Here is a 23367-nt window from a genome sequence, read left to right as displayed (position 1 = left end):
ACGCTACTGGGCAGTTGGAGGCAGTCGCCCTCCAACAACAACGGAGGGCGGAGGAGCGACGCTCAGAACAACGAGCGGAGCGCCGGGTGGCTAAAGCACAGCAGGTTGGCACAGTAGGGGGCACAGGTGGTGCATCAGCCAGTCATCTCAGTCAGTCGACCCGTGGCACCTGGGTCTGCCCCGTGACCTCCTGCCAGTGGGCGTTCGACACTTCACGTGGCCTCAGGGTGCACATAGCCTGGCACAAGCGTCGTGGTGACGTCACCGCCACTTAGTGGCAAATGGCGGTTGTTGTTGTTGTTGTTGTGTGAGAGTGTGTGTGAGAGTGTGTGTGTGTGTGAGAGAGTGTGTGTGAGAGAGAGTGTGTGTGAGAGTGTGTGTGAGAGAGTGTGTGTGTGAGAGTGCGTGTGTGTGAGAGAGTGTGTGTGAGAGAGAGTGTGTGTGAGAGTGTGTGTGAGAGAGTGTGTGTGTGAGAGTGTGTGTGTGTGAGAGAGTGTGTGTGAGAGAGAGTGTGTGTGTAGCGCGCTGCTGTTATTGAGTGTGTCACGCAGTGTATGGGGGGGGGGGGGGGGGGGTATAGTGGTAGTGTAGTGGTCAGCAGCGCGCTATGGACCCGGCGACCCGAGTTCGATTCCCGGTCCTGGGCCTCCCCTAGGTCGACTCATCCTCAATTGAGGACCTGGTGCGGTGTGTAACCATCGCCGTTATGGAGACAAAGGCTGCCAGAGGTGGTCCTGCCCCCCTCCCCCCCCTCGTGTGCCGTTCTGGCTTTCACAGGTGCTCGCTAACAGCACTTGCCCCAACAACCTGCTAAGTATATACGGGGGGATGTTTTTAATTTGTCTTTTTTTGTGGGGAATTTGAATGCTACTGCACGACAACCCCGATGGATTGAGTTCGATTCCCGGACGCATTCAATACAAAGTGGCACCATGGTATACGACCCTGTCCCGTGCCTCCCACTGGTCTTGCGTAGCACCTGTTGCGTTGCGGAGGAGAGTGCGTGGGGGAGGAGTAGAGTGGGATGAGACGTAGGAGAGTACGTGGAGGTGAGTCCGTTTGGACGAGCGTGGAGAGGTAGGTCCCCTCGGGTTCCCTCCTCTGTCCCTCGGTCACGTCGTCGGCTCCCGCTCTCCCCCTCAGCTGGAGCCAGAACTCCCGAGCTCCCTGAGCGAGGAGGCGCTGCGTGCGCTGCTGCAGACGCGCGGGGAGGAGCTGGGTCCCGCGGGGCGCGAGGCTCTGAGCGCGCTGCTGCATCGAGAGGAGCACGGGGCCGTCTCCTATGGGCTCTTCGTGGAGGCGGTGAGGGCATCACCGCACCGCCCCACTCCCTCCCTCCCTCCCACGCGACTAACGCATTCACGAAGCCGAACCAAGGCTCAATGTGTCACTGAATATTTGCAGGGTCGCTGGCAGGACTGGAGTAAGGCGGCACGTGGCTTGGCGAGTAGCCACAGACAAATCGAGAGGTGCACTGGATGCGATGTGCCGGGAAATGTATTTTTTTCCAAGATCCAGCTGAAATCCAGATCTTAGCCGACTGTTGACCCACAGTTTACCCCACCACGCGCGAAAGTGCCCACACTCTGCCACACCACACGCGATCCGCCCATCAACGAGCGAGTCGTGTGCCTGTTAATACGGCTTGGTGGACACCAGCGGGGAAGAGGCGGTGGGTGGCTTTGGGCGGTTAGGATTGAAGAAACGTGATCATTGTTTCAATGGCCACACCGGGAGATTGAACCGGCGACCTCTAGATTGCAAGTCGAGTGTACTGACCATTACACCACCGCAGCATCTAGTAATGAGAATTATAATAGTGTAGCGGGCACTCTCCTCACCAACACGCCGAGATAGGTCAAGGTTCGAGTCTGTTTATTCTACCTCCATCACACACCGCTCCCTCCTTCATCCACAGCTCTCTCCTCCCGTCCCTCCTCCGACGTGCAATCTTTCTCCCCACGGCCCCCTCTCCCATTTCCTCCCCACCCCTCATCTCTGTCACCTCGTTTCCAGCCGCCAATCACAGATCGTCATACCCTGGGGTTCTCCCGGTCCAGTCGGTGCAGGGGTTGAGGTTACCGTGTGAGGTGGTAGGGAATGCTGATGGTGTTGGGACCGTTATGGAGGGCCGCTACATCAATAATAACGCACTGGACATCTGTTGCTACTGGACTTCTGTGAAGAAGAGCTTTGTATATTCTTTGGTTCTTTCGGTAAAGTCACGTAGGTAGAAAAATAAAATAAAAAATCGTATCACGATGTTTCGATCGCAACACAAGCGGTCGTCCTCAGGTGGAAAAAAATAACCCAACAGTGGAACTGCTGAACCAGCGAGAGAGCTGTTACAGCAACAAGAGCTGTTTCTTGTTGTAGCTGCTCTCTCGCTGGTCCAGCAGTTCCACTGCTAGATTATTTTTTTCCACCTGAGGACGACCACTTGTGTTGCGATCGAAACGTCGTCATATATTATAATATATTTTTTCTACCTACGTGACTTTACCGAAAGAACCAAAGAGTATGGATTCCTGCAGTCACGAAAGCTTCAAATCAAAAGCTTTGTAGCTCATCGGATTCCTCCAGTATAAATAAATATTATGATTCTGAATACGCGTAACATGTCATTTCTAGACACCATGTGGCAATGAAACGCTCACCCAAGCGCTCGTCTCCTGGTATACTGGATGTGGTGTGACCCCACGCAGCTCAGCAACAAGCGGCGAGCGAGCTTCAGGTGCGCGGTGTCGCAAGGACTGCGGTCGGACGTGTTAGAAGGGGGCACCGCGGGGAGCAGCGTTGGAGTTGTGGGGGGCTCGGCCGGAGTGGGGGACCGCTGCTTACTGAGCGTGGCGCGGGAGACGCTGCCCCGTGACTCGGAGCGCCGCTGGTTCCTGCACGTGTACTCGGGGTGCCCGCCCCCCCTTCTCATGCCGAGCATCTCTCTCGCGCAGGTGAGAGGGGATTACACCTGGGGGGCATTGGCATACGAAGGTCGCGCGATGCCGTTGGCATGAATGACGCTGTGTGCAATGAAAGTATTATTATTAAGGTTGGATGTCAAGCGCCACTGATTTTAGCCGTGGCCATGAATTAAAACTACTATTTTTTTTCTTTTACCAGGTAAGGCCCACGGAGCTATATATCTCTTTTTCAGAAGCGACCTGGTCACAAATGATAGCCCAAAGAAGTGGCTTATCGTGTGGAAATTTACAGCAGCCAAATGCTCTAAACGCATGTTGATTCTAAATGTGGTGGGAAAATCCGGAGGACCCGGAGAAAAATCCACGCGACCACGGGGAGAACATGCAAACTCCAAATAAACAGCAGGCGTCAGGGTCGAGGAACGAACCCACGGACTCCTGTATACCAGGCGAGGTAGTTAACATGTCCTAGCCACTGCGACGCCCAAATTAAATTCAGCTCGCCAGGTTCTTATCAGTGGCAGGACCACTGCGCCATCATTCCATCCTCGTGGCCTAACTATAATACATATAGAGCCAAATTTATATTTTGTCAGCACAGGCGAAACGTATCTACTTGACCATGCGTGTGCCTTGTGCGCTGTGTAAAGCTAAGCACCAGAGAGACAAAGGCGGATGGGCCCGGTGTTGGGCGCACCACAACCCACGTGCGCCGTGCCAGCCTTAATAGGTGCTTGCTAACAGTGCCCTGCCCCAACAATTTGTTAAAGGCTCTACGGGGGGGGTTGGGGAATCTTTGGCCACAGGTCGTGGTGTTTGTGGTGTACGGGCTGGCGCTGGGCACGTGGCTACTGCCCACTTACGACGCCGACTTCATGAATGGGTCGCTCCTCTACTCCCCCCCGCGGCGCCACGAGGCGTGGAGGTTCCTCAGCTACGCGCTCACGCACGCCGGGTAAACTCCCCCGTCGCTCTCCCCATCTCTCCACACGTCGCTCCCTGTCTCTGTCTTTCTCTCTCTCTCCTTGGCCAGGGTGGCGTGGTTGTATTACGCTTGATCTAAGGCAAAGCAGTTCTATGTACAGTATTTAAGTCTGTCTTGAGATCTCATTGGCCTTCACTCTCAGCCCTAGTTCTGGCGGTTTACCCTGCAGGTTCTATTTATTTCCCGCATTGGAATTTATGGATGAAATGCGCCTGGCAATACGTGGATGCCATTCGGCGAGAAGTGTCTGGGTTTGAGTCCCGACTCGGGTGCCTTTCTGTGTGAAGTGTGTATGTCCCCCCCCCCCCCCCCCCCTGTTCTGCGTGGGTTTCCTCCGTGTCCTCCGGTTTCCTGCCATAGCAAAACAGACAACAACCCACTTTACACAATGTAACTGGTGTTGGCCAAAATCCCACTACTGCAGAAGACTTTGCAAGACCTTCCTAAAAACGAGTTAAGACTCGGTGAGTCTTTTCTGGGTAAACAAGCGTAGTAATAATACTAATATAAACTCCCGGTGTCACTCCCTCGTCTATCTCCGCGTGTCTCCTTCTCTCGAAGGATATTTGTCTGTGTGTATATTTGTGAGTACTGTGTATGTGTGTGTTTACGTGCGTGCACGTGTTAATATCTATTTGTGTCTGCAGTGTTTAATGTCTGCGGGTGTCCATGTGCATGTATGTGTCCATGCTACAAACCCGACAACCCTTGTTCGATTCCTGCGCATGACCAACATTAGTGACGATTATCTGAACCGGTCCTGGGTTTTCACCTAGGCTGACTCAGACTTAAAGACGAGTACCTGGTGCGGTGTGCAAACATCAGCGCTGGGGAGACAAAGGTGACCTGCGCGTGGCGCTGGCCGCCTACCCCTTTGTGTGCCGTTTTGGTGCTAATAAGCGTTCTCTGACGGCACTTTTCCCCACAAGGTAGTTCTTTGTTTTTGTGTACATACATCCACACCTAAGTGTGTTGTCTATGTAACCGTGTGTCTCTGTGTGAGACAGCGCAGAGCAGCTGGGCTTGGCCCTCCTGGCCCAGCTGAGCGTGGGGCTGCCTCTGGAGATGGCCCATGGCTCTCTGCGGATAGGGGCGGTTTACATGGCCGGTGTTTTAGCAGGTACCCTGGGACTCGGTACTCCCATCTCACAGCCGCTACCTCTACACTCACACCTGAGTCGCCTCTCTAAATGTATGTACAATCGCGACTTTTTTAATTTTTACCCGTGGCACATCGCGGGAAAGGGGAGTAGAGGGTGGAAAAAGAACATGGAACGGTAAAGGTAAGAGAGAAAAGAATGAGGAATGAGGGGGAGTAGGATGGAACAGTAACGGAGAAACGGGGGCAAAGGGTCAGGAGAGGTGAGGGTGAGGGAGGAAGGGGCTGCATGAGGAGCTCGGTGCTGCTGCACGGAGCAACGTCTGTTTTCATAGGGGGCGGGGAGAGGGGCGGGATTCAGATAGGGGGGTGGCCACACAGGTGTCACGTGTGTTACGGGAGGCTTGAGCTGATTCCGATACATAGATGTACGGTCACCGCAATGTTTAAATAAAAAAAAAAACCTTGGATCGAACCCGGGATCATGAAGAGTAATCGAATCATCGTGCCGGTTGAATCACTCCACCACCAGTGAAAACGTAAACGGTCAAAATATCTCGCATCGTGTGCACGGTGGCAACACGTGCGTTCATCGTCAATGAACATTTAAACAATGGACAACGAATTAGCAGTTGATCGCAAGTTAACATTCAGAAATACGTTTTTAAAGTAACAATAAAGAGCTGATATTATGGAGAGCAACAGGATCAGAATTAGAAATTGTATTTCCCAAGAAAGGATCGTTAAGCTAAGATGGTCTTTTTCAAGGGCGACTCGTCAGCTCGTGTGCAGCAGCGAGATATTATCTCCCTCGCTTGGTACGCAGGAAGTCGTGGCTTCGACCCTGACGCCTGTATATTTGGAGTTTGCATGTTCTACCCGTAGTCATGTGGATTTAGAAACATACGTTTCAAGTATTTGGCTGCTATACATTTCCACGTGACAAGCCACTTCGCTGAGCTATCATTTGTGACCAGGTCACTTCTGAAAAAGAGTTACAGTATACAGCTCAGTGAGCCTTATCTGGTAAAATACAAGTTTAGTTAAATAGTTTTGCGTGCAGCAGCGAGATGGATGGTGGCATCGCAAAGCCTACAAGGGTTTGCGACGGCCCATGTGCAATTGGTAGCTGAGATATTGATGAAGAAACAAGAATGCAGAGTTCATTGTAACATTATATAACTTGATTTCCGGTACGGTGCATTTCAGCTGTGGAAGAGGGTCGAGTTCAAAAGCAATTACATTCGCAAAGACCGAGTAAACAATTAGATCTCATCTAACTGCCTCTTTAACTCCAATGCCAACGCAGCCTGCATGTACGTGGTTAACAGATGACCAGACCCTCTTTAGGCTCCAGTCGGGGCGCAGATGTTGTATGCGAAGGCTGTGCGACTGCACCGGGGCCCACCGGCTGGAGGGACTCAAGCGAAGGGCTACGGAATAGAGGGGAGGGATCGGGGGGGGCCCTCAATTCCATTCCCTGCACCAGGGCCCAAACCAAACTATGCTACGCCACCGAAGTTTGGGTGTCGTGACAAGAGTGGCTTTTATTTGCTTAGGGAGGCTTCAATGAGTCTCACGACTTCTTTTTTCAGGACGGTCCTGGCTTTTGAGTAGGAGTAAAACAGAGAATCGTGGAAAACAATAAAAGCCATGTAGATAACAGACTAAACACTCAAAAACACTGCACAGATGGATTAAATGCGTCGTTGCACTGCCACCTCCTGGGGCCTGAGCTGGCCAGCATGCAGGTAGTGCGAGATCAGGCGTTTGGATCGTGTAAAGCAATAGTAGGATTTTGAGTGCGGGCTTGTACTCAAAAAGCAGGCCTTCAAGAAGCTTAAAAAGTGGAATGTGAAATTATTGTTGTTGTCAGCCTATAACTTCCCACTGCTGTGCATAACCCCCCCCCATTCCTTTCCATTCCCTCCTCTCCTCAGTCGTCTCTGTCCAGAAGCGGCGCCTGAACCTTGCGATGTTCGAGCTTGTTCTGCTCAGTGTCGCTCGCGTTGTGACCCACCAACGCTTGAATTGTGTCGGCGCAGGCTCTCTGCTGGGCTCGGTGGCAGACAGGAGGGCCCCCCTCGTGGGGTCCTCGGGAGGGGTCTACGCTCTTCTCTCCGCCCACCTGGCCAACATCGCCATGGTAACGACCCCGCGCGAACCCACACTCATGAATAGTCCTGTCTGCAGCCTGACCCCCCACCACCACCACCACTGCATCTGATCCTATTGTTTTACAAGCCCCACGAGTGCCGCGTCTCGGCCCGACGTGCCTTGACCGAGTAACCCATCGGTGCCTTCCCGTAGACGGTTCATTTTTATTGTCTTGTTTTTTTACGTGAAAAAATAATGCATCCACTTTATGTTCAGCTACAATCTAGAGTTTGTTCAGTCAAAATCTTAGAGATTGTGGCTGAGTGGCGGCGTTATGCTTTGCTCTGCGTCCCACCGGCATGACAACACCTAGTGGTTAAAAGTAAAAAAAAAGTTAAATTGGTGCATCGATTTCATCTGCTATATTAAAAAAAATCGACGTTCGCACTCACGATACACGCAATTAATTGGTTACTGACGGTTTACGTTATAGTCAGGCTAACGGCGTTAACCGAAACTCAATGATAAACAAATAAAAAAAACGACATGGTAAAAACAAGACGAAATATAATTTGTCAAAAGTAATTTTAAAAGAGGAGGAGTGTGAGGTGGGCCGGCATGGTGGCGGTGAGCGAGAGAGAGGTGCGTGCTCCATGCCTCACTGCCCCAGCCTACCTTGATTACCCAGCGGTGTCGCTATCGAGTGCGCAGGCGGTGCAACTGCACTCTGTGGCCCACGGCTCGCTGTGGAGCCAAGGCACCAGGCTTCGAAATAAGACGGGTGGAGAATTTCGAATCGGGGAGTGATGCCCCCCCCCCCCACAATTAGCATTGCTTGCACCGGAGCGGGCCCACCCCATCCACGCCACGCTCTGATTAAACATATTTACCCAATCACATTTGCCGAGCACAGCTCCAAACGCCCGAAAGCGGCAGGCGGGCCAGCGACAGACGGCGCTCGCTGGAGTTGTAATGCACGCTTGGAGCGTTATCCGAGGACACGGGGCGCACGGTCGCCACTCGTCGACCCCTCTGTGGACAGCAGCTGGATTCCCAAACGTGGACGTGGGATTGGAGTTGCAACTCAATTCATATCCGAATGCAAAGATCCCCCCGTGTAGCCTCTGCAGACTCTTGGGGCAAGTGCCGTTAGCGAGTGGCATCTACGAAGGTCGGCACGGCGCACGAGTGGGTGGGCGGCCAACACCACGCCCGGACCGCCTTTGTCTCCCTAGTGGCGATGTTTTTTTACACGCCGCACCAGGCACTCATTTGAGGCTGAGTCAACCTCGGGGAGGCCCAGGACCGGTTCACGTAAATCGTCGCCGGTGTTGGCTGTGAGCCGGGAATCGAACTCGGGTCGCTGGGTTCGTAGCGCAGCGCGCTCTAACTGCTACACCACCGCTCCCCCTCCACATCAACAACAACCGCCATTCGCCATCAAGTGGCGGTGACGTCAATACGTCGCTTGTGCCAGGCTAGGTGCACGTTAAGGCCACGTGAAATGTGGAACGCGCGCTGGCAGGAGGTCACGGGACAGACCCAGCAGGTGCCATGGGTTGTCTGACTGATCCACGCACACGCGGGCTCGCACGAGAGACAGAGAGAGACAGAGAGAGAGACAGAGAGACAGAAAGAGAGAATTTCGCTCCCTTTACATTCCGCCGAGTGATACGCGACGGCGCCAGGGGGTGAAGGACGTCGCGAATGCCGGAGGATTAGCGGGGAGGCATTGAGCTGCGCCTGTGTGGGCCGGCGCGACGGCCGCGGCGTCTGTATCCATAGCGATCACGCGTGGTGGTGGTTGTAACAATGTGAGGTGGGGAAGCAATGGTTGGTGGGGGGGGGTGTCCAGGATGGGGCTCTCACCAAGTACGCGGGACAGCAGTAGCGGCAGCAGTGACAGTGACAGCAGTGGAGCGGAGCTGTTAATCTCCGGGTACAATTCCGCCTCGCCCTCTCGTCAATAGCGGGAGTTCTATTGTAGTAGTAACAGCCACTGTGGCAAGGCTCTCTCTGTCTTAAGAGGAGGCGGGATGGGGAATTTCACGCAGAATCCAATGAATCCACAACGTGATAAAAAAAAATCGTTCAAATGCTCTGGCCGGGACTCATTGTGTGAAAGTGACATGGTGATGACGATTATTATTATTGATAACGACAATATCGAGAAATTGTAATAATGAAGCCTATAGAGATCCATAATACAGATTTTTTTGAGGTTAGATCGCGTAAATATTCAAATGTGTCGTTAAACCTGCCACCACCCGACACGGCCAATTAGTAAGATGTGTCACGTAAACAGAACATGCCAATTCGTTACTAGTACAGCACACCGGTGTTTTGGAGAGCAAATACACAACATTTACAAAGCCTAAAGAGATACAATAGCATCTCGAGATTCATATTTATGTTTGGGTCAGATCGCCGTGTGACTAAAATTTGTGTCGTACACCCTCCTCCACCCGACACGGCCGATTCGTAAAGTCGTCACGCGGACAAACGTGCCAAATTATTATCTTATTTTAATTTACATTGGGGCCTTCACCAAGGCGCTGAACAAAGAATGAAGCATTTGCGCGTGACGAGATGAGTTGATGAGAAGGACGGCAGCACATGGGTGTGATGATGCGTGAAAAAAAACAACGCTGATGAAAGTGACAGTGAGCGGTTAACGATGAGTGAGTGTGACGATTGGGTAGGCAAGTTGGGAAAGGGCACGGCGGTGTCAATGATGAGGAAGGCAGTGGGAAGAGAAGTTTGTAAGGGAACAAAGGACAATGGACAGTGAAGCTGATTGTTTTGCCATGCAGGGGGCAGTTTGTTCCATACCGCTGTGCTTTAGCAGGGAGCAATCCAAACACATTTGACAATGAGGTCATAATTTGTTTCTTTTTAGCTTGTAGGTTTATTGAAATGTTTGAAATTACCGTATCAACCTCCAGCAGCCGACATAGATAATCAAGTTGTTACGTGGGCAAATGTGCCAATTGGTTTGGTTTTTCAGCAAACTGGAGGAACGTTGAAAAGCAATAAAATTGGTGACAATTTCGTCCAACGTTTCGCAGGGAGTACAATCAGCATCATCAGGAAATATTCCATAATTTTGGAAAATGCCCCCCCCCCCATCCCCCTTACTTCGGCGATCCGGCCCAAAATCCCAATTGTGAATTCAAATATTGGTCGCGAAAGCCGACGACTACTTGTTAAATGTAGCATCTCAACAAACCCATTAGTCAATTACTATAACCAGCACTTTCAATTGGAGAGATGCACTCTTGTAAATAAGAACAGTAATGATGAGAAGGTTAAGTTATAAAGCATCTGTAAACTAGAACATCTCATGGTACTCGTGATTGGAGCGCATGAACTACGGACACGCTGTGGGGGGCAATGGAGCATAGTTATTCATGGCAATAACGATGTACGAATCTTAAATTCTAAAGCATGTGATACAAGACCATCTCTCGGAAACGTGCAATTAAATATGAGACGCATCCGCAGTCTATTTCTCAAGAAAGGAAAAAAACATTTAAGACAGCTTCATAAAAGTGTGCGTAAGCCCTTTGACTGGGCGCAGAAGCGTTTAATTGCTTAAACTTATTCATGGACGTGTATGCGTGTCTACAATAATTGGAAAAATGCTCTCTCAATGGAAGAACATGACAGTTGAATGAAAGTTTGTAGTTTAAAAAAATAAATTTTAATGAATAAAGTGTTTAAATGAGATTGCGACTGAGAAAAAACAGGACGTGCGTTTTATTAGGTTGATGGGGAGAGACAGCTAAATATATACTTTTTGTTTTTAACGTGAACGGAAAACGGAACGTAAATTCATTGCTGCTCAATACATTTGCTACCTGGGGTGAATGGAATTGGTCAGGTGAAAGGAAATGGTTGGTCACAAGGTCGGGATGAATCTTTCTCACTGGGAGCTCTGTTAGAAGCCCCATTGAACGTGCAACGTTAGGCCAACGTCGGCATGTGGATGGAACCGTTGGCTCAAAGTTTGCCCCAACGTTCCAACGTACGTTGGCCCAACATACTGGATGGGCCTCGGTTGCTAAAGTGCATTTTGTTACTCGCGTTTTACTCTTTATTCCATCCATCGCGGTGGCACAAAGAAGTCACGTGGATTGTCATGACCAGTGGGCTTCTTTTAATGACGTGGAGCAGTGGCGCAGCAGTTAGCACGCTCCGCGCGATGAACCCAGTGACCCGAGTTCAGCTTGCAGCCATGGCTTACATCAGCGGCGAGGTGATGTCTGGATCAGGTGCCGGGCCTCCACCTTCTTGCACCAACCCGAATTAACCAGCGTGGTGAAGTATGGTCAGACAACTCCTATGACCGAAATGGCGTGGGAAGGCACCTTCATCCACCACTTAATTGACAAAAGGGCCGTTAATTTAAATTATTAAACAGTTATTGCACCGCTAACGATGGAACAATGAAATCCCAACGAAATGCATTTGAATGCCAAACTACGTGAAGAATTGAGAGTGAAAATTACCACACAATGAAGGAGAGAAAAGAAGAGTAGAGAACGGCCAACAAAAGGTTATATGGCCTGCAACAACCGCTGAGCCTCACGATCATTAGCATGCAAAACTCACTTCTCAGCTGCCCCCCCCCGCCATCCATCTGCCCCCCCAGCCCCCACCCCTGCATTGTATGGATCATCCCCTCCCCCTCACCACCGCCACCCATCAAGCTCTCAAAAGTGTCAGAAATAAAGCGAGACGAGCGGGCGGGCGAGTGGACGGGCGAGCGAGCGAGCAAGCAGGGCCCAGCTATAAATACTGTCCAGCTGGCCCACGGCCCCGCTTTATGGCCATTAATCGGGCCACTTGGGACCGACAGTTACACACGTGCTACTCTTGTCGCAGCGTGGCCTTGGTGTTTTTGTGGTCCATGGCTCGGCAGCGATGAGGTTGGGGTTGGGGGGGGGGGCGTTGGCTTTGTTGATGAAAGTGCTGCGCTGCTCAACGAGGAGTAAAATACAAATGGCGTGGTTTGCGGTTGTTCGGTAAAACACTTTGGAGCGGACGTTACGTGAAACGGCCTTTCCAGCAACAATGGCACATTGCCTTTTGCCCTTTTTGAATTGTGGTGGTAGACTACACAGGCATAAGCTTGTGTTTGCAGCAGCTTAAAACGAGGGCCCCATGTCCAATTTCCATTTGGCTCTCTCTTTTTGTAGCCCGGTGATCTGCGGTGTGTGGGCGCCGGTGCAGTTGCAGCGCCTGCACACTCGATCGCTACGCCATTGGCAGGCAACGCTGCGAATGGGTCCTTTGTGTGTGTTTTTTTATCGGGGTGGGTGGAGGGGGGGTAACAGCGATTGACATACAGTACCTCAATGTAATGTTGTGCTTGGACTTTAATTTCAGATTAACTTTGAAGCCATGTGCCATACAGTATAAGCTTGCCACATTTGTTATTATGTTAGAATTCGCTTTAATGTGTTATCTTGAAACACGTGGTAACATCATCTTCGACTCCCAGCTATGGCTATGCCAGTGGTGAATGATATCTGAATTGGACCTGGGACATCACCCCACAAAAACCCTGCTAAACTGCAGTGGTAAAGTATGATCAAACAACCCACAAGACTGACACGGCATTGGAAGCCCTTCATCTACCAGTGGACTATACATTCCATAGAGCATTGATATTCAGTTTTTCAGTTTCAGTTTATTTTTTTGTATAGCCCTGTGAGCCATTCGGCTCTTGAATCGGGTGCAACCACAACAAACAAAAAAAACACGAACAAGAAAAACATCTTAAAGTGACTATGTGACTGTGCAAACAGAAAATCCATGAAAAAAATCAGCAAAATATTCCTGAAAAAAGCACCGTACACCAACGATGTGTGCAAAAAATCCCAGTGGGATGCAAGTCAAACAACAACAACCACAAGAAAACTTAGATTAAGGCCATCAGTCTAACTCCGTACTACAACAAAACAAACATGTCCAAACCAAAAAACTTTTCGAAATCGCCAAAAAAATAAAGCCATAATTGCAACGTAACAGTGATCACAGTGACTGTTATACATACAGTATATACCCCTTGCCTGAAGGGTAAGCCTCTTGTATACATTTCTGTCATAAGGCAGCGTTCATCACAGATGTGGTGAGTTTTTGAGCGTGGATGCGACTTATTACGTTCATATTCATTTATTATGCCACGTAATGAACTGAATGCAACTGCTCGAAAATGAATTGCCTAAATATCCAGGACAAATATCCCAGAAGGACACTCCTGTAAACATCATAACACTCAAGGTAACCTTTCCTGGGTGAACAGTAACATCATTTTTATCGTTGTGTTGTACGCTGTTATACATATGCTTTCACTACCAATGTAAGTCATAATTAGTTTTTTTTCCGGCTTGTAGGTTTAATGCAATGTTTGAAATTACCGTATCAACCTCCAGCAGCCGACAGAGCTAATCAAATAAAGTTATCACGTGGGCAAATGTGCTAATTGATTTGGTTTTTCAGCAAACTGGAAGAACGTTGAAAAACAAGCAAATTGGTGACACATTTGTCCGACGTTTCGCTGGAGATTACATCCAGCATCATCAGGCGTTGGCAAAAGCTCAGCTGCCATCGCGTGCATTACACACTTTTAAAAGAAAATCACCAGAATTGTTTGTTGACGATACAGCACTGACTTAAAAAAAATAAACTTCATAGGCGTTCCTCCGTAAATCTTCCCGCCCCCCCCCCCCTATCATTTGTTTTGCTAGAACTGGTCGAGGATGAAGGGTTCCTTCAGAGTGTTGAGGATGGCCTTCCTCCTGCTGCTCAGTAAGTGACGTTGCACCTCGAGTTCAGCCCCGCTTACTCTAGTACCTGACGAGTACGGCTAAGGGGCCGTCCATAAATGACGTCACGCGATTTTGGACGATGTTTTACCCCCCCCCCCATCGTCACATGGCGTCACAAAAAGTCAGACCCCCCTCAAATATGACGTCACAAAGCTCTGCCCCCCCCCAAAAAAACATGCTTCAAATGGCTTTAAACTATTGCCATTGTAGTGTGTATTTAATGTGCTGCTGCACTCTGATGTTGTAGGAAAACAAAATTAAAAAGTCCATTTAATTTAGTAGAACGTGTTGTCTATATTTATTTAAAGTTGCCCATTTTTATGTGACGTCACATTTATCACCCCCCCCCCCACCTCGTCACACATCGTCACAAATATCTGACCACCCCCCCCCCTAGGTGCGTGACGTCATTTATGGACGGCCCCAAAGATGTTTGCAGTGATGGTTAAATATCGTGGGCCAGCATGTGGGCTGCACGTTGTGCGAAATTTAGTGGTGGGTCGAATCCAGCCTTGGCTCCATCTGATGCCACCTCAGATCTGAGGGCCACGGCTCAATGTCTCATTCTCTTGCCACACTTTTTTTAAATAATAATGATGATGATACGTAATACAACTTGTATTTAAATTACTTAAGGAATGTAACGAAACATCTGGGAGCGCAGTTTTTTTTGTTTTGCCAAGGGGACCTCCCAATGACAGCTTGTCCCTGTGCGGTACGACTTTTCGCTGGTACTCAAATTGTAAATGTTGTGGATTCACTCTTCAACACGCCGGTGGGCTGAAGTAGCAACTATTTGTCTTTTTGTTTACGTGACAAATCCCTGACTGATTGGCCGTGTCGGGTGGTATAGAGTTTCAACACATGTATACTTACACGATCTAACCCAAAACCTTCATTATGAACAATATTCGTCGCGAAAGCCCGCGTGTTAAACGGGTGATCATTTAGTCCGCCAGTAAGGAGTGGAGTCATTTGCGAGTGCTGTAGAGGTATTTAAAAAAAAACAAAAATGTGGACCCTGACGGCGGTATAACCACACACGGGCCTGTCGCCCTGTGCTCACACGGGCCTGTCACCCTGTCTCACTCCTGCCACTGCCTCCCTCGTCGCAGTGAGCGCCGAGTTGGGCCGCGCGGTGTGGCTCCGTCTCTCCCCGAGGGCGGCGCCCGCCCAGCCCAGCTTCGTGCCCCACCTGGCCGGGGTGTGGGTGGGTCTCACGCTCGGCCTGGCCGTGCTGCGCTGCTACGAGCAGCGGCTGCGTGACCAGTGCTGCTGGCGCGTCGCGTCGCTGGCGTACGCCGCCTCCGTGCTGCTCGCCGTCGCGTGCAACGTGGCGATGGGCGACCCGGCGGGAGCCGACAGGCCACCGCCGGCGGCGGCAGAGGCGGCGCCGGCAGGGGGCCATTGACCGTTGCTCTTGGCCGTGAGATCCCTCGCGGATCTGATGGGGCCCGGTTGCGGGTTGCCACCCACTGGGAGAAATTTCTACAAGGGCAGAACTTTGAAAGTGATTTTCCGCTCGAATGTTTACAGCCCTGAGCCGGTTGTGGGAATTCCACATTGATACGACGGGGGTGAGTCTGTCCATAGGAAAACCACCGTGGACTCATCTACAAAATGGTACTTAGTTTATGAAGCCGAGAGAGAGGATCAGTTGACTCAACCTCCCCCCCCCGAAACGGGATTAGAACTGGAAGTTTCTAATTGCAAGCTGCTTGCTCGCTCTACCCGAACCACCCGAGGTACAAAATTATCCAGGACATATCATGGGACGAGGAATATTTCGCAACAATATTAGGGGAAAACTTCATGTAAATTATATGTAAAATATATTGAGTGGTGTATTTTTCCGCAACTGACGAAAGCCAGGACTTTTAATGTCCTGGGAAGACTTTACAGATTTCCTAGCAATAGCTACCTCAAAAAGGAGGACGACCCTGGGAAAACCGGGACAGGTGGCAACCCTAGGCCCGGTTGTGATATTGTCAAGAGGGCCTCTATTCGGACGGGCGGACGGGCGGGTGGCATGAGCCCTCAGTGAACGTAGAAAATTGTCTTTGAGGTTGGGACGCAAATACCCTCTAGATGGGCTTCCTGGAGCTCCCTCCAGTGGAGGACCTTCTACGAGCAGTGGGTGAGCGAACGATGATCACACTACACGTTTACCTAAAATGGGATGCAAAGACAATGGCGTGTGGAAAAGGTGGTATTTAATTAAGCTGAATAATTTATACTGCGATAGTGTTATTTTTCGTATTGTTTTTTATTTAATGAAAGTGATTTTTTTTTCCATATAGATATTTAAATGTTGACGTTCTTATTTGCTTTCGTTGTGTGAATTACATTTTCATCAGCGTTGTCGTTTTTATACAAGTAAATGATACTGCCATTTTGGAAAATAAACACATTTTGACACATGTGCTGTGAAATTGACGATTTTGCTGCCAGAGAGATTTGATGTTTTGCATATTTTGCCAAAACTTTGATGTCCTTGACTTATAATATACGCCACATTTTTGAAACCGCACTTTAGCACACATTCCTAAATAATGTAAAACTATTCTTAAGCCCTTTGTCACCACAATACTGGATGAACAGCACATGTTGATCGTGAGATGTTGTTTTCACCAAGCTGGTGAAGGTGAGTGACGAGGACCTCCTCAGATATCACTCGCCAATGATGGAAGTTGCGGCTGGGTATCGAACTCGGGTTTCCAGGTTCGTTGTGCAGTACATTAAATACCACCACTACACCCCAAATACACACACACACATTTAAAGCCATGGAAAAGGTTAAAGAGCACCCTTGTAATTTGAACATGATTTCCAGATGCTGACTACCAATTAGGTTTCGATTTAAAGCTTTCGTGAGAACTTTATTTTATTGTTTTATTTTTATTATTTTCCTTCTACGTGACTTTACCGAAATAACCAAGAAGATGTACCGATTAGGTTGTTTTGTGTGGTTATGTTGTAGAGCACCCTTGATGTGTTTTCGTGTTTTACCACGCGTTGAATAGTTCCAATTCATTCCCAGTAGAAGCCACCGGCATTTGGTATGAAACATCGGACATCATGCCATCGGAGGGCCAGACAGCAATAGATTTTCCGAAGGGGCTGTGTTTGCCATTAAATGGTTAAGCCAGTCGGTCGGTCCTCTGTTAGGTTGCAAAAGCCACGCTGAGCAGAGTGGAGCCCACGAATGCAATAAGGAACGCAGGACAGCCCCCTGGACCACTATTTCATTTTTACAGTTTAATCAATTTCCATAAAAGTGACTTTTACATACGCTGATAAACACATTCCCATGTGACCTCATTTAATGCCCTTATTTAAGTGCCCCATTCCATGGATGCCTTTACCAGTTCACCATGACTCTGGATGATTTCACATTGAGTCCAGAAACCAGAGTTTGATTGCTAGCCGTGGCGAATGTCAGTGGTGAGTGAAATCTCTCTCCACCATTCAGTGACCAGCGTGGTGAAGGTATGGACAGACAACCCCCATGGATGACAGGACATTGGAAGGCTGTAATTCAGCCGTGGAATGACAACGGTCTGAAGGCCTCCCCAAGCCATTGCCATACCTCATGGTCATGCGATGCAACAATCCATCCACTACGTGCACACAAGCTAAATTATCGCTCCATCTCTGCGGTGGCTGGGCCTATCTTAGGCGTGATAATCATTCGGCTGTCACTCCATCAATGGAAACATGTAATTGTATTTGCCTGTACCGTAAGGCACACAACATTAGCTTATAGCAGGTTTATCACATCATGCCTATGTTCCTCTGAATACAAATATAAAATTGTGTTGTGCCAATCCACCTGCCGTGCCACCAGTTTTCACACTCAGGGCTCATGGTGAGGACTTGTTTAATGTAATCCTCCACCCTCTGCGAGGATATACAGTATTTATAAAGAAGCCTACAAATCCCATAGTGGAGCCAGCGAAGTGTTTCCGACACAGAACAGAAATTATCATCTTGGAAGTGATCTACAATCGTTTGTGTGAGCTGATTTTTTAAAATTCTAATTGTTTAGCTTCATACACTATTATTTTAACTATTCCTAAGCATAACATCAGTCTGTGAAGTGCTATTTGAGAGATGGTGTACAATTAAATGAATGATCATAACTAGCTTTGAGCTATTTACTGCTGGATGAAGGCCTCTCCAAGCCATTGGGATTGTTCATGGTCATGCAATGCAACAATCCATCTATCTCCTGCACATGAGCGTATCTCATAACTTCATTTCCTTTGGTGACCACTCAACTAGTGACATAGCCTGCCTCGTATATAAGAGCAAAATAATAATACGAGTAATAGTTATAAATTTCAGTTTATTGAGAAGTCCTCGTGCCATTTTCAACATGCTCTACTGTTCTCGATAAATATAAAGAGCCCTACATTGTGTTATTTCTATGTTCCATGGTTGGAATTCAGCAGGGCGTCCCTGGTTATTGCCTAGGGTATATTAACCATAACATAGTAAGCACCGTCTCTTCATAGTGGACATCATCGACGCAAGTAGACCATTATGTGCCTGCATCATGGTCCACATTTGCCAAATTCTTAAATTACACTACACAATTATCAATTGAGGAGTACACAATACGATCATTGCCACCTATTGGCAGACGAATGATCACTTGCAGGACAGGTGCTGTCATTTTTCCACACAGAGACAGCTGCAACTGGGGTTGCTCTTTCAAATGTTTCAGATGAGGTGTAATGACTTGTGACTTGTTGAACTTCTTTTGCACCGTATGCAGCCAACCGTGCTCATCAGAGGTGGGTGTAAAGCGCTGTGAGACGCCACGGCTTAACGGGCGCTCTTTCCAAACTAAATAAACTAAATAATATCCATGATCTGTAATGTGGTACCACCGCCCCGTGGCAGCCTGCACGCGGTTGCCCGGGGAACAATGAGGCTGGGGACACAATCCCACGAGGGTCTTCTTGTGACAACAATTCGTGCAAGAATGCCGGGCGAGCCGCTCAAGTCAGAAGTCGACCCGACACACACGCGCACATACACACACGGGAATATCCCCCGACCTCCGAACCCTTTCACCTGGGTTCTTATCCCGGCGACTTGGCAAGTGACTTTGCCGTGAGTTTCCCAATTGTGAGGGAGTATGAACAGCAGGGTGAGGGAACCATCGGGCCCCTGTGTTAAGTCAAGGGTTGGCCTTGTGTGTGGCCACCAACCATGTTTTACGTTTGATTATAAATTATGAACTCCAATGCTGTGCAGAAAGCAGGCGGAAACCAAGGCAGCCTGTCAGGTACATTAACACTGAGAGCCAACCAACGTGCAATGGTCAACTTTACAAATCACCAAACTATTTACACGTCTCTCCACATAAACAAATCTAAGTATTTGTTTTACACTACCCATCAGCCATGTATGAATACGTAATATCAGCAACATTGATTCAGTCCAAGCAAACGCTCGACCGATTTCAACACAGCGCCTCATCTGGAGAGTCAGGCTTGCATCAAAGACAAATGCATGAAGGCGAGGCGTCGTCTGGTTGTCTGTTTTCTATTTATATTCTCCACGGCTTAATTTTTTTGGGGGGTTAAACTTATGATCGCATTGTCTTGATTAAACGTGGATGAACGTTTCTCTACGGGTCTTGCTGCGAGTGTGGAGCAAGGTGCGGTGGGCAGGGTTAGTGCTGAGACAAGCGATGGAGAAAGGCAAGAAGTACATCTGCCCTTTTTGTTGATGCACAGAGTGATCATATTCGTTGGCCTTTAAGCCTCGGCTTTGACCATCTTCTTTGTGTCGGCGTAATGGTGATTCACAATGCACTTTCAATGGTTATGTTTTTTTTGTTGTCGTCTCTCTCCCAAATATGCATTTCCAAAATGCATTATCGGCATGATGTGATGATATTATTTATGGACCATGTAGAAAAACCGCTGCAGTCTCTCACTTGTTCAACGGCGGAACAGCAACACTACCAAAACTATCAAGCCCTCTTGTCGTGGCTAGCAGACCTCGACATTGGTATTGCGCTCCTGAACACGTTGCCATCATACGCAAGCATATAATTACATTGTTATTTGGTTCTTTCGGTAAAGTCACGTAGAATGAGAATAAAATAATAAATTGATAAAATAAAATAACCCAATAATATTCTCAATTCTCAATTTATTATTTTATTCTCATTCTACGTGACTTTACCAAAAGAACCAAAGAAGATGAATCCTTGCAGTCACGAAAGCTTTAAATCGAAATATAATTACATTGTTATTTGGAACGCTCACGCGGTGTAACATCACCCAATGTTAGAGAACAACCGGTGGAAGATGACATTAAAGAACTGCTTCCGAGGCCGCTTCAATCGCATGCCCCTGCGATCGTGATGGTGCAATGTATGCAGACTCTCGTTGCTCTCCAACACACCGGTGTGCTGTACTTGCGTAATGACTACTTGACACACTTCTCTTGAGATGGCACTTTATTAAAGACACGCTCATTTGACATCAGGCGGAGACCCCCACCGCAACAGCCCCAAGTCTCCCGCGCATCTCCCCCTTATATACCGAACGAGGCCACGCCCCCCTTCCCGAACCTTCTCGCTGACTCTGGACGCTCGCTCCACCGGCAGACTCCACCGTCCTCTTCCGTCGCCTGACCACGCTCCCTTCTCGGTCATTCCCGTAGCCATGGGTCCCTTCGCACTCACAGCTGACTCCCCTGTCAGTACCTCCCGTGGCCACTAGCCCACTCGTACTGTCGGCTGACTCCCCTGTCAGTACCTCCTGTGGCCACTAGTCCACTCGTAATGTCGGCTGACTCCCCTGTCAGTACCTCCCGTGGCCACTAGCCCACTCGTACTGTCGGCTGACTCCCCTGTCAGTACCTGCCGTGGCCACTAGTCCACTCGTACTGTCGGCTGACTCCCCTGTCAGTACCTCCCGTGGCCACTAGTCCACTCGTACTGTCGGCTGACTCCCCTGTCAGTACCTCCCGTGGCCACTAGTGCACTCTAACCGCACGCAGGCTCTGTCATTACACTAGTAACGAATTGGCACGTTCTGATAACGTGACAAACCATCCTAATTGGCTGTGTCGAGTTAGTGGCGGCGGGTTAACAACACATTGAACCCCCCCCAAACCCCTCTATCTATGTTTACAAATCTGGCTGTTGCCTGATGATGCTGGTTGTAATTACTGGTGAAACGTCACGTTACTCGAATTGTAAATGTGTTGTGGGTTAACTCTCCAACACAACCGGTGTGTCGAACTAGTCACTAATTGGCGTGTTTCTGTTTACGTGACAAACCTTGCTGGTTGTGTCGGGTGGTGGCGGGTTTAACGACACATTTATATTGACGCGTTATAACTCAAAAAAAGACTCTGTGATGGAATTTACTACCGGGAGTTGGCGTTGATTGAGAGGAGGAGGTGGTGGGGGTGTTGGGGGCGGTGTGGGGAGTGCGGTGGGGGTGAGGGGGTGAGGGGGGTGCGGTGGGGGGTGTGGGAGGGTGTGTGGGGGGGTTGCGGAGGAGTGCGGGGGGTGTGGAGGGGTGGGGGGGGGTGTGGCTTACGGCACGACTGACCTCCGCCCACAAGCCGACATCTGTCCAATCAGAGCCTTGTAACCAAGAGGGGCGTGGCCCCTTCCCTCCCGGGCTCCGATTGGTCAAGCTGGGGCCGGCGCGCGGTGCACGCTGGGAGCGGGACGCCGCCATTTCGCGAGCCAGCGAAAGCATTTTTTTTACACCCCTAACACGAATCGCGAGGCTTCGTCTGCGCAGCGTCCTCCGGCTCTCTCGCCGCTTTGCCATGGGGAGGAAGAAAAAGAAGAACGTGAAGCCCTGGTGCTGGTATCCTTTGCGACTTCTGGTGGCGTCGCGTGGCGGGGGGGGGTCTGAAACGCGGAGGTTGCCAACTCCTGGGTTGGGCCCGCTGAGGCCTCGTGTAGGCTGAGGCCTCGGGAGCAACTAGGCGACGTCGGCAGCGACAATAAACTCCTCACGCGTTCATGATTTTTTTTTACTTTAACCACTTGTCTAAGGCGTGGGACGGTGACTTGGCTGGGCTTTTTCGCACCGTGGTGCCATACGGTGGAGTCTTAGGAGTTTACCGATTGAAGCTGTTTGGCGTGGGGGTGGGGGGTGTTGCATGTTGTCATGTGATGGCGAGGGAGGTTCGAGGGGAATTAGTTTAGTGTTCGCATTTGTGTTGGAGGGACATGATGATGAGCAGGGGATGCTGGAATATAAGATGGTTTTGGAGGATAGTAAGCGGCGGAGGATGATCAGGGGGATGAAAGGTGGAAAGAAGAATGATGGGGGGGGGGGGGGTGATAACGCATCATGACGAATGAGAGAACCTATCGCGCGATTGCCGGCGATGCGGACAGTGAGTTTGATGAGGGAGAAAGATAAAGGATGTTGAGAGTGATATGAAGGAGGGAGGTTTTTAGGTTTATTTCGGTGAAATTGGGGAGATGAATGGAGGAGTGGCGAGAGCTGGTGACGTTGGTATGGGGAATACGGATAATGAGGTTGAGGTGATGTGGTATGGAAAGAATGCAGTGGGGTTAAATAGGGTGATTGTGATACCCGATGACATGCGGAAACGTATGAGGATATGGATGATGTGAAGGAAGTTGAGATTGATGGGAATGTGGTTATTGAGCAAAGAATGTGGGTTATTTTGTCACCAATTAACGGCATGTCATTTAATCGGTACAATATTTACATGGATGAACAATTCAAAATGCACCTGCAACATCTGGTTAAAACTTAGAAATTGTATGATCTCGACCAGTCAACGTTCACACTGCGTTATTCACAAACTGTTTTGAGACGATGTCGAATTTTCAGAAGAGAAAAACATTAATTCAAGTATTTGCATGGGCGGTAGTATGGTTGACGTGTTGCGATGCTGCGAGGGGTTTTCCTGAACTGCACGCCATCCAGGTATTGCAACAGGGAGTTTGACGATGAGAAGATTTTGATTCAACATCAGAAAGCCAAGCATTTCAAGTGTCACATATGTCACAAGAAGCTTTACACCGGGCCAGGTCTGGTCATTCACTGTATGCAGGTATGTTTTTGGTGCGTTGTTTTGCCGGTTTTTATGCACCGCATTTGGAGATATTTTTTAAAATTATACTTAGAATGAAACTGTCTTTTAAAATGATTCAACCTTTCAGCAATTCGATGGTTTGTTACAAAGTGAGGTCCGGATTGAATTAGATAATTTAGTTCTCTTCTGTCTCATTTTTATACTTAGTGCCATAAGTGCAAATGTAACAGTAATTTTTCAAAATTCTCACAATGTATGTAGTACTAGCCCAAGAATTGTATTCGGAATGTATCAATTGTTGCATTCATAATTATTAAAACACTTCTTTATAGAACTGTATGAGTACAATGCAGCTGGAAGAGTAAG

At 49.0% G+C, this 23367-nt stretch overlaps 2 protein-coding genes across 7 annotated transcripts in view; both read left to right on the top strand.

The window, feature by feature from the left end:
* The window catches only part of LOC116946208 (rhomboid-related protein 1), a 31665-nt gene extending 15291 nt beyond the window's left edge, over positions 1 to 16374 (top strand). For 2 of the 4 annotated variants that reach the window (XM_032961189.2, XM_032961190.2), the window contains exons 3-9: positions 1144 to 1302; positions 2706 to 2951; positions 3728 to 3876; positions 4914 to 5026; positions 7051 to 7151; positions 13858 to 13918; positions 15054 to 16374. In XM_032961189.2, coding sequence (XP_032817080.1) covers positions 1144 to 1302; positions 2706 to 2951; positions 3728 to 3876; positions 4914 to 5026; positions 7051 to 7151; positions 13858 to 13918; positions 15054 to 15349 — 1125 coding nt within the window. In that variant the 3' untranslated portion in view covers positions 15350 to 16374. The remainder of the gene's footprint in view (positions 1 to 1143; positions 1303 to 2705; positions 2952 to 3727; positions 3877 to 4913; positions 5027 to 7050; positions 7152 to 13857; positions 13919 to 15053) is intronic. The other 2 variants (XM_032961192.2, XM_032961193.2) reach the window with 1 other exon arrangement.
* Positions 16375 to 21614: 5240 nt separating this feature from the next.
* The window catches only part of ZNF207 (zinc finger protein 207), a 9911-nt gene continuing 8158 nt past the window's right edge, over positions 21615 to 23367 (top strand). For 2 of the 3 annotated variants that reach the window (XR_012945396.1, XM_032961186.2), the window contains exons 1-2: positions 21615 to 21791; positions 22893 to 23019. Coding sequence is in view for 2 of the 3 variants with exons in the window: in XM_032961186.2 (XP_032817077.2) it covers positions 21751 to 21791; positions 22893 to 23019 (168 nt within the window). In the remaining variant the exon portion in view is untranslated. The remainder of the gene's footprint in view (positions 21792 to 22892; positions 23020 to 23367) is intronic. The other variant, XM_032961187.2, reaches the window with a different exon arrangement.

Source organism: Petromyzon marinus, chromosome 26 (assembly GCF_048934315.1).
Source record: "Petromyzon marinus isolate PM22_M1 ecotype Great Lakes invasive population chromosome 26, UKy_Petmar_22M1.pri1.0, whole genome shotgun sequence".
In the NCBI taxonomy this organism is placed as follows: domain Eukaryota; kingdom Metazoa; phylum Chordata; class Hyperoartia; order Petromyzontiformes; family Petromyzontidae; genus Petromyzon; species Petromyzon marinus.
This window is presented reverse-complemented; position numbering and strand designations above follow the sequence as displayed.